Source organism: Aulonocara sp. 'chitande type north' Nkhata Bay, linkage group LG9 (assembly GCF_057382095.1).
Source record: "Aulonocara sp. 'chitande type north' Nkhata Bay isolate Kocher_YH1m ecotype deep benthic linkage group LG9, A_spYH_male_GT1.1, whole genome shotgun sequence".
Lineage (NCBI taxonomy): Eukaryota > Metazoa > Chordata > Actinopteri > Cichliformes > Cichlidae > Aulonocara > Aulonocara sp. 'chitande type north' Nkhata Bay.
The window spans coordinates 34160236-34171789 of NC_141352.1; the positions used below are offsets into that span (position 1 = coordinate 34160236).

At 39.4% G+C, this 11554-nt stretch overlaps 1 protein-coding gene across 1 annotated transcript; it reads left to right on the top strand.

The window, feature by feature from the left end:
• Nucleotides 1–7172: 7172 nt before the first annotated feature.
• Nucleotides 7173–11224, top strand: LOC147322704 (uncharacterized). Its single transcript, XM_086305221.1, has 3 exons — nucleotides 7173–7520; nucleotides 10288–10364; nucleotides 10612–11224. The coding sequence occupies exons 1-3, from the start codon at nucleotides 7382–7384 to the stop codon at nucleotides 10882–10884; spliced, it is 489 nt and encodes a 162-aa protein (XP_086161347.1). The 5' UTR covers nucleotides 7173–7381; the 3' UTR covers nucleotides 10885–11224.
• The last annotated feature ends 330 nt before the right edge of the window (nucleotides 11225–11554 follow it).

The window sequence follows — 11554 nt, forward strand, 5'->3', positions numbered from 1 at the left end:
GCACAGGGCAAAGTACAAGTGTAGATTTCCATTGCTGAATGCAGTGCAGTACTGTCTTTTGTCCAGAACATTAATGTTAAAATTGAAATATACATGAATTTCTTGATTAAAGACGAGTTTCATTGTAAGCAGGTGGTTTCATGTGCTGAGTTGCCTAATACACCATTAATCTCTCACATGTAGAAATGTGAAAACTAATATGCACTTGAGTACATAGTTTATATCATATAATGTTCTAGGATTGAAGCCAGAGAAGTTTGAAGGAAAAATCAGTGATCCATGTGCATCGTGCTGAAATAAGACAGTTTATTTATAGCTGGTTAATCCTGGTGGTTATAGTTAGAAAACATGTGTTTGCAGATTTCTTCTAATCTAACCCTGTTTGTCTGCAAGCCTCTTATTTGTATCTAAACATCACGTGACCACCGACTGCTGATTAATTTTCACTCTCATGTAAGGATCATTAGAAAACCTTGATCTTTTTTCATAAGGATTTTACTCCATTTATCTGCATTACTGTGAGTGTTTCACATCCCTGGGGAGGAAATTTATCTCACTTAATAAATGAAATTGTCAATTTAAAAACTGCATTTTTGTATTTACTCAGGATCTCTTTGTCTAATATTTAGTGTTTGATCTTAAATCTGTAAACGTCAGAAAAAACTAAGAAATCAGAAGGGGGGCAACTACTTTTTCACAGTATGTCTGTTTATCACTGAAACTAGTGGCTACAGCTGAACATGGGTCAAACTGGCTGTAAGACAGTGGCATAGAGAGCATACCTGAAGCGATTCTTAGTGGAGAGCGCTGAACTTACATTTTTGAAAAGGAAATTGTGTTTTTAGGAGAGACAAACGAGTACAGGTCAGCATTAATACTCCACACATGGACAAAAAAGACATTCAAAGACAGTCTGAAAATGTTTATGATATCAGTGAATATGGGTTATTGGCCAAACCAGTATGTATGTACATAAATGATCTTTGATATCCAGTTAGCCAAGAGGATGATTATCTCCAGGCGCTGTTGGGCCAGGGCTTCATGTGCTGCAGAGATCAACCGAGGTTTTTAACACGATCTGAGAAATGTGTTGTTGAATGACCAAGTTAAGTGTGTTTTTCTGTTTCCTAGATTTTAATTGCAAATATATGACAATTCCTCAAACATGTCAAGTTGTTTTCCACCCGCTAGATGGATACCAAGTGGTGCAGTGGTTCACACTGTTTCCTCACAGCAAGAAGGCTCTAAACTTGAATCTGCCGGCTGGCTGGGAGCCTTCCTCTGTGGGGTTCACGTGTTCTCCCTGTGACTGTGTGGGTTTGCTCTGACAGTCTTATTTAATACTGGTGATGGGATGTGGGTTCAGACTGAGGTATAACGTCAGGGAGAGCCAAGGCCAACATAACAAACAAAACATCCCTGATGTAGAAATAAAAGAAACTTACCTAACTCCAAAGAAACAAAATATACAACCTCTAACCATAACCTACCTAACAACACATAAACAGGAGAAAACAGGGTGTCAAAACAAAAGGCAGCTCTCCCCTACAAGCAGTCTGAACATGAAAACAACAATGCTCATACAAGATACAAAGGCATGCAAGCCTGCACAGGTATGGCAACCAAAATGGCCAGAGGGCACAGAAGCACAGCTCCACAGGCCTTAAATAGTGCTCTGCTGATTACCAATTAGCCGGACTCTGCGCAGCATCCAATCAGGACAGAGGAGGTGGAGCCTGGACAAAACAAAGGGTAAGGAGAAGAGACATCCTCCTGGGGGATGTAACAGTCTGTTATTCAACACTTGTGAGTACCTGTGTCTGTGCTTCCTATTTTTAGTTTACAACACTGCACTCCACCTTGTACTTGTTTGCAAAGGTGTCAGGAGAAAGTAAATATAAAACGAAAACATGGCAGCACAGCTCAGGTTTGCAAAGCTGTATCTGAACAAACCTCAGGGCTTCTGGAACAGCGTCCTTTGGACAGAGGATACAAAAGTGATGGCGACTGGCCATAACACAGCATCATGTTGGGTGAAATCCAAAAAAGAATAATGGCACAAACACCTCATACAAGCACAGTGGTGGAGGGGTGATGATTTGGGCTTGTTATGCAGCCACATGACCTGGACGCTCATTTTTCTGGAGTCTTGGCTGAAACTCCACACACGGGCCACCCAACAGGACAATGATTCCAAGCAAAACTGCAAAAATATGCCAGAAGGACTGAAAAAGCAAAGAATCAAGGTGTTGCAAGGGCCCGGTCAAAGTCCAGAACTCAACACCATTAAAATAATGCAAACTTTAGAGCGCTGCGTATAAACCGAGGCCAGCAAACCTCAATAAACTGAATCAATGCTGTGAAGGAAAGTGGGCCAAAATTCCTGAATGATGTGAGAAACTGATAGTCATACAGAAAACAGTTGCTTTGAGTTATTGCTGCTGAAGGTGGTTCTTCAGCTTTGACACGTTACAAGGAAGGAACTCTGCCAGGCTCTTTTTAAATGCATATATACACATAGTTTAAATAGTGTAATCTTTCATATATGGTGGGCCCTTGTTTATCGCTGGAGTTACGTTCTAATAACCCGCGATAGGTGAAATACACGAAGTAGCAACTTTGTTTTTTTACAGTTATTATAGATGTTGTGAGGCTGTAAAACACTACACACTTTATACACTTTTCTCAGACAGGCGTGGACATTTTCACACTTTTCTCTCTTGTTTAAACACTCTCAAAGTTCAAACCTTCGTAGAAAAATAAGTCCAGTATTATAGAAGGAAACCAAAGATTAAACCCTGTTTTCAGGTCCAGAACATGGGAATAGAGCAGCTGCCAGAAAACTCAACATTAATGAATCGATGGTACGGACGTGGAGGAAGCAAGAAGAATGAGTTGAGTAAAGTTTGACTTATCTGACTGTTTTGTTTCGCTTAACGCGCCTTATAATCCGGAAAATACGGTAACTTCTACTTTCCTTTAGCATGTCCAGAAGTCCAACTTTCTGTGCGATTGTTAGCATCTTCCTCTGCCTTTTGGATGCTACCTCAGGTGCCTTTGATGGTGCGAAACATCGACGTTGTTGTGTTTGTTGGGGAGAAAACTTACAAACATACAGTGCAGCACTTCTGAGTCACACTGCCAGCGATCGAAAATTTATGTAAATTTGACAAGCTGAACACAGTCTGTACTGTACGGGAGACACTGCAAGGAGGAGATTTATTGATGATGGTCTACAGCCAATCAGGACGCAGAACATAATGCGGCGTTAAAAAAAAAAAGCATGCAAAATTGCACAAAAAAAAAAATCCATGAAACAGCGAGGCCGCGAAAGGTGAACCGCGTTATAGCGAGGGACGACTGTACTGTAAAGACATAATTGTGCCTCTGCTGACCTGCAGAGTGCACCTTCTAATCATTTTATTACTCCCTCTGTTCTGGTTTCAGTCCCACTACCACCCTTTTAGTAACAACACTGACTTAAGTAAAGATGCAAAGTATATTAGTTACCATCAGTGCCCGCTCTTTATGTGATGCCACTTTCGTTTGGGCTTTGACATTTCTACTCTCAGCTTTTGAGTTGTGATGTTGTATGTCTCCTTTTCCTGTGTTGACTCACAGTTTCAAGTGGAGGACACAGACACCAGCTCTCCTCCCATGTGTCTCAAGTGGGAAGTTCTTCTGAACGTTTTCAAGGAACCAGTTAAAGACCCTTCGGGGACTTTCCCCATGAACTGCTTTTTATAAGATTGGTTTTGTGGCAGGTTTCAAGCTCAATAAAGAGAATAATTTGTGTGCCCTCTGCTCCCTGAAGATGTTTGCATATTCCCGGTTAAAATAATAAAAGATGGATGACATCCATAGCGCCATGGCAGCTCACTGTCGATCTTTTCTGGCCTACTGAGCCTTTTTAAAAACAAAAACAACAACATCTGACAGTGACGGAGGCGCTGAGTCTGGTTTTCATATCCTGGCGCATATAGAATTTTTCTTGGATGCTCTTAGTTGCACAGAACCATCTGGGTCATATTTTTCTTGACAGATTGAAATAAAGTAACGGCTTTTTTTAACGGCTTCTTAGGTTTCCATTAAAAGTCGTCATTCATTAAATGCAAGTCATCTTAAATTATCTGTTTGGAAGCTGCCACTGAAAACCTTAAGGCCTTTGTTCCTCGCAATATACTGCTGTTCATTTCTACATATTTAAAAAAAAGGGGGGGGAAATAGGTGACGTGACTTAATAAAGGAGAATAAAAACTTTACTTTGGTTTAAATTTTAATTCCAATAAATGTATTCTGCTTGAAGCATATAAGCAGAAAATGAGCAGAGAAAAAGAAAGACAAAATATCTCTATTTTCTCTTGTCTCTATTACAAACTTTGCCTCTTAACAGAGAATGAGTGCGCTCAGGGGTGGAACCCTAAAAATCGGTTCTATTGGCTCAACGTGGGGAAAAGAATCCCAATTTCTATTGTGGGCTTCAGTAGATTTTTTCCATGTACAGGCTGTGATCAGCTGATCTGGGCTACTGCTGCTCTGAGGTTTACTCCTCTTTGAGGATTTACACAACGGCATTCAACAAATGTAAGCAGGTGTTTTATGAGTTGTCCTGTTTATGCTCTCTTTATACTGAAGGTGGAATTCAATAAATAAATCTAAGTATCATCAGCTTAACATTTAAATTCCTGTCTTTCTTATCTTTCTCCATCTCTGAGTGAAGTTAGCTCTCTTTCTTTTCTCTCCCTGTGAAAAACTAGCAACACACTGGGAGACAAACACACATTATTACTGAAAACTTCACTGTATTTGAAATTACCTTTTATTTAAAGAGCATTACCCCTCAGCCCTCTTTTGTAGCACTACCTACATGCTGAAATAAATACTCGTGGGCATCTGCTCTCGTCCCGGTGTTGCTCCAGGGAAAAATCTGGCCCCACTTTAACCCCTGACAACATGACATGGTTTTGCCTCTTTCATCTCTTTTTATGTGACATGCTCTGGTGATTAATACACGAGTAGGATTTCCTCTCACGTGTTACCGTTTAGCCTCAATTCGGTTTTAAGTTTGAATGCTCATAGTGACGTGAAATAATAATTCCTCTCAAATAGGTTAAAGCAAAAGTATTGAGGCCGTTTTGAAAATGTAAGGAGTGGAAAGTACAGATATTTGTTTAAAGTTAGGCGTGAAAGTTAAAAGTTGTCAGAAAAAAAACAACTCAAGTAAAGATACCTGAAAATTCTACAAAGTACTATTACTTCGTTACGTCCCACCTCTGATGGTGTTGAATAGTGGAACAAAATCTACTTCTCTGCCTCTGTAATTCATCAGTTTTAACTAGATCCCAACACCACTGGCTGAAACCACAGAGCTTCCTACATGTTTTACAAATGGTTGTAGACACTCGCCACAACTTCTGACCTCCTCTTTTCATACGACAATTTTTTGAACCAGAAATGTTTCATTGGGATTCATTACTCCATCAGACCTGTTGCCACCAATTTTCAGTCCAGTTCTTGTGTACCTTTACGTACCACAGCTAGTAACAAAATGCCTAAAGACACAATTTAAAATCATGCTTTGCTAAGTTGAGCTGTTATTTGTAGACACAGCATTGGTTCATACACTCAGTGCCTTTTTATGCTTGAACAATTCATGAGTCAGTGTTAAATGGCTTGCAAACAATAACATCAAGAACCTGTACCTGACCATTGTCAGAGGGAAATGATCAGGTACAAGGACTGAACTAAAAATGAGTGAAAGAGCAGCCAAAGAGCCAAAGAAAAAACTGAAACAGCTCCAGAAACCCTGGAGGAAAAAAGAGAATCTGGTTACCAGGAAAAACAATACAGAGAAATGAAGGGTGTCTTAAGAACTGCACAGTCCTGTCAATCATCTTGCATAAGAGTCAAGAATTATCTGCTTAAGCAACTCCAAAAGAGACAAACTGTCATGGAAACTCAAAACATTTAGGTAAGTATGTTTTTTTTTAAGATCTGCTTGATTGATTGATTTCTTTGAACTCTTGAGCTCATAATGTGCTCAAGTTGAAATATCTTTGCTCGCTATACAACTCAGCACAAACTGCAACAGAACTGTGAGCATCGATTACCTATTAGAAGATAATCAGTTGCAGGATCTCCCCACAGACCTTTCAGAGCTCGGAGGCCACGGTTTTTAAGGGGAGGGGTTGGTGATTGAATGGATTTTAAGCAACAATAGAGTCTCTCTGATAATAAAACGCTTTATCAGACTCATTATTCACCAAGTCAAAGATTTTATTGTGGCTGTATTAACATGTGGATGCCAGATGAAGCTCTTATTATGTACATGAGACTGAAAATGTAGCTCTTGTGTCTTATAAATGTATCCATGGGTTTAACGCTTTCTTTATAACCAGCGGGCACACAGGGAGTATAAGTCACAAAGTACAGCTAAATATATATTTTGATAAAGTCCTGACCAAGAATCCCCACCAAGCAGACAAACACATATCTACTGCAGCTATATAAGAGTGCAATGTGGAGCTTAAGGCCAAGCTGCTGCCTTTCATTTCTGACTCGCTTTGTCAGCATGGAAAGGAGATATTGTTACATGTCCTTTAAATCCGCTGCCAATCATTTTAAACACGTTTCAAATTAAAAGCTTCTTTGATATTATGACTGAACTTTCTTCCTTCGTGAAGTGTTGTTGTATAATAATTGAATGTCACGTACAGTTTGCAGGTTTCCGTCGTGTGTGCTTTCTTCAACCTACAAAAGGCAAGGTTCACTGAAGAAGTTTGAACTTTTTATATCCTCGTTCATGTCTCAAGGCTTCAGGGGAAGGCAACAGGAATACAATTAGATAAATTCCACATGGACAAAGTTATCACATAAAAACATCCGTCACAGGTTGCCAGTCTGTGTTCTGTCTCACAGCTTAATCATGTTCTCTAAATTCAGCTCTTGGACTTTAGATAAAATCCAAATAAAGACACACTAGTAACTTCTTTCAGATTATTAGGAACAACATTTCATCCTGTTACATGTGCATGAATAAATCTGCTCTCTTTATGTTGTGAAGTGGCTAATAAATGTTTTTTCTATTTGCGTAAGAGCCGTTATCTTATTTATTTTTTTATATAAAGGCAGAACAAATCTATTTGTTTAAAGTGAATAAAGGGACTCCGTCGGTCACTGTGGTTTGAAGGCGCTGAGACAAAGTGGGGTGTGTACCATGCGTGTGTGAGCCTGCCTCCTTAATATATTAAAGTTGGAGAGGAGTGAGAAGCGGACACAGAGAACAGGCCAGCCAAGTAACAGGTTGGGTTTGAAGGCTTCAGCTGGCATCGCAACACAAGGAAGGCCTTTCCCGTCAGGGGTCCTGTGTGTCAAGAGGGAGATGAAGCTTAGAGTCGGGATGAAGCTGGCACTGCTGTGTCTGTGCATTGTGCAGCTGGCCTTCGGAAGTCGTCGAATCAACGACCGTGAAGCCGCTGCCCGCGGGGATGTGCCGCTGAGGAAGGCCTCTCATGGCACAGGTGAGTGTGTGGGATAACACTTTATAATTTACCACGAGGTCGCTGCTGGTTTACAAGCCAGCAGAAACAGCAGACTGTAATAATGGCTGGACCTCATTAAAGTAATAACCGATAACTTCGTTTTTGGCTATTATAAAAATAAAAAATAATAACACAAAATAAATAAAATGTATTTATTTAAAAAGAATTGCACAAGTCTGCTGTACAGGGTGAGGGACAAAAAGTATAGTAGGACTGACGTAATACCACCTTAAGTGGCCACCTTTATATCACGCTGCTGTTGTGCGCTTAAACAGTCTCAGAGTAAAGCTGGGGGTGGTTTAAATGTGATTTGTCAGGATGAATTGATAAGAAAAAAAAAATGGCGTTGCTGAAATTAACCTGCAGTCTCACATAATGTGAGGATTAGTGTGAGTCCTGGGAGTGCTTAGAGGATATGGGACAGCTGCTGGGTTCATTTTGATGTCACATTTGTGACAAAAATGTGTTACAAATGGTGGTGAGACACCAAGTTTCATGAACAGAACAGAACATTTGTGTCTTTCTATCTTTTTGGCTGTGTTCATCCCTGAAGTCAAAACAGCCTTTAGTAAAGTAGAGGTGGGGAATAAATTTTCCCAGTGGCCCACGTGAGAAACCGGGGCCTTTATAAACTTATAAAGAGATTAAAAAAAATGAATATTGAGCAAAACTGAGTTCAGCTGATTGATGTGGCCCTCAGATACCGGAAAGTTCTACTTGAGCACAGAAGTATGTGTACTTCGTTACCTCCCACCTCTGATGGTATTGCACAGTGAAACAAATAGTACTTTCATTTGATTCCCCATTGGGAAAATGAATTGCACATGCCTGCTTTAAAGGCTGTAAAAAGCACTCACTTTATATGTGTCTTGATCTCCGAGCCATTATCCTCTGTAAACGACACCTTGGTATATGAAATGGCTCTGAATACGCTATCCTACACACAGTGCGATCAAACCTTTACCCACCACCACTTCTGTGCTGTATTTCCACACACTCCAAAGCTGACTGTAAAAATTCAATTGTCTGCACATAGTTAAAGCAGCAAAGGGCATGACAAGCATATTTAGTAGCAGTGGGGATGTGTCACTTTCTGATATATCACTTAGGTCAGATTTACAAGTGTTTAAAGTTAGAGTATTTGAGTTCGCTATCTTTTTTATTGTGACTGATTTATGTGCGTTCAGATTTACTGCTGTGTAATTTTAGCAAAGTTAGACAAGTCTTACTCTTAACTGCAGAAGTGCGCTCTGCTAGGATTACAGTCGGGGATCAAAGCACCACCAAACGTTTTCCACTTAAAGAGTTTAAAGGGTGTTTAAAACGTCAGGCATCTCCCATGATTCATCAGCACAACATGAGCCGCAGAGGAGGAGGCCCACTCCTCGTAGCGCATAACGGTACAGCTGGCATCACCTATGAAAGCGTATATCAACATGACAACACTTTATGGGAGTCTTCAATAATAATAACAATAATATTAATCTTATTTGTGTAATTAATTTCCTGCTGATTGATCAAGTTTTAATATCAAGTGGTTAAAGCATTTTGTTTTTGGGGGGTTATACATTTTACATCCGTGTTATTATTCATGTTATTAAAACATAAATCAGGATTTCACATAAGAAGGGGAAGACACGCGGCAGTAAAAGCTCCGGGCACCTCTATCACCTGTCTAGAACTGACAGCTTGTGGGCGAATAAATCACCTTGTCAGTCTCAGAGTTTCCTGCTAAGCAGGGTGTGAGGTTGCTGCGGCTGCTTATCTATAGAGATCCACCAGTGTCTAGGCAAATCTTGTCTCATCTATTTGAGGAGTGATTTATTACTGCCATAAAATTATATGAGCTGCAAATTGAGAGTTGACCTGTCTCTATAGCAGTATACATTCATGCACTGTCATATACCCCTGATGTGAACCGTTTTACATTTTTTTCAGCAGTCTCAGATATGTGACCTCGGGCCTATGTCACTAAATGTTTTCAGTTACAGTTTTGGAGGAATTTATGGGCCTGCCTGCTCAGCTCTTGGGTATCCAGATATCTCGTGCGTGTGTGTCTAATTAAATAAATCGGAGATGATTTGCAGCTCTTTAGTGGGAAAAAGATTTAGACGTCTAACTTAGAGGATCACATTGAGGCCCTCTGGTGGCCAAAGAGGTGACAAATTACATGGATTAAAACAAATTTACAGAATATTTTTTATCTCATATGATATTAATAAAACCAGATTTATTTTCTATGTTGATATATTTTTTCCCGAGGTGCCCTAATCCTCATCTGTAGCTTTGCCGTTAATAAGTTATAGAACAGAACAGTAACTTTGCTGCGCCAGTGCTTCGTGACTTAAACAAATTATTATAAAAATGCACTTTGTGTGACATGAAACAAACTCTAGAAGTTGTACTTTCATTTATGTGCGTACATTTTGATTCTGTTGTATTATTTTACTCTTTTCTGAACAAAAAACTTGCCTTTTCCTGATTCAGAACTTTAAAAAATCAACAATTTAAAGAAACGTTTGTTGATCAGAGTTCATCATCAAGTCAGTTAAACTTTGGGGATATTGATGTGTTGAGTTAAGTAGCAGAGGGGCATTGTTCATCAGTTTTTGCTGATTTGGTGTTAAGGAAATTAACAACAGGTGCACTACAGGGGCAAAAATGAGACAACCCTCAAAACAGGAAAGTAAAGAGAAGGTTTGTTGATCTTCTTAAGTAAGAAAATAGTTTGATGTTGTTTCAACAGGGTCTACGAATGAAATCAGGGTGAGGCCTCTGTTTGCCAGGAGAGGACATTATGAACGACAGAGGATTCTTGTGCCAGTAAGTTCAAGATCTGTGCTGTTAATCTGTAAGTCTAACAAAACATATACATGTTCATGTTTTAGTCATACGTTATTTCAATCAATCCTTAAAATGGTCAAAAATGTTTAGCATTTACTGTGTGCTGTGGGTACCCACAGTCAAAGCTTTCAGTCTTTGGAGGCAGTATTACTATAAGGATCCAGAGGAGTCAGATGGCTTTTCTGATGCTCTCGCCATCTGTTTTGTTTTTCTCCCCACCTCACAGAAGCCCAGAGGCGGTCCTGCTGCTCAAAATGAGATTTGTCCTCCTGCTAAAGTGAGGCCAAATCCTGTGAAGATCAAATGCTCCCAGCTCGCTCAAAGCTGTTTGCCTCAGTCCGGTTGCTGTGACTCGTGTGCAACATGCCACTGCCGCTTCTTCAATGTCATCTGCTTCTGTCGCAAGACAAAATCGCAATCTGAGAAAAACAGACAAAAGGAAACACCCCATCACATCACATCAGAGACGAAAAGTCCAACACACGCTACAGGCCATTGATCCTGCTACAGTGGTATCACACCAACCACTTCAATAGTGATAAAATGACAGGCACATGTCACAGTGCCAGCATCTTGAGTCAGTAAACAGATTTACTACAGTCTACATGACTTTGATACCTCGTATGAAAGGCAGCTGCTTCAACAAATTATTCATCCTAAACATTTATGTTAATGTGAATTTCTACAAATAACTTAGAATGCATATTATTTTGTTTGTAATATCAATTACATTGTTGTTGCATTTTACCTTTAAAAAACAGAGCCTGGTGAATGTATACATGTGTTATTGTTGGTGCCGGTTTTTTGGTAATATTAATACGAATATTACGTTCACAGAATTGCATGAGAAAGCTTTATCTGATTAAAGACTATTCATTTTTTAATCAAGTTTTCACAGTAATCGGTGAGTTATTTAACAACAAGGTTACAGCAGAAACTGAGAAAATGTTTTTACAACCATCTATTGTCCAGATGGTTGTGGAGAAAACCTAACATAGGACATGTAAGAAAGCTGTCCTTCAAAGTAAAACAGGAAGTAATCAAAGGAGACTCATACAGGTATGAATACTAACAGATTTTCAATCACAAAAAACTCTGAAAAAATAAAACAACACAAAAAATTAACTAATGCTCAAATATATTAACTAAGAATAAAAAACTAGAAAACT

Bases quoted from the DNA above. Each gene is read 5' to 3' on its own strand.
- LOC147322704 (XM_086305221.1), top strand. From the start codon at position 7,382: ATGAAGCTTAGAGTCGGGATGAAGCTGGCACTGCTGTGTCTGTGCATT. The intron at 7,521-10,287 runs GTGAGTGTGTGG...TTGTTTCAACAG, and splicing joins GAAGGCCTCTCATGGCACAG to GGTCTACGAATGAAATCAGG. The intron at 10,365-10,611 runs GTAAGTTCAAGA...CCCACCTCACAG, and splicing joins GACAGAGGATTCTTGTGCCA to AAGCCCAGAGGCGGTCCTGC.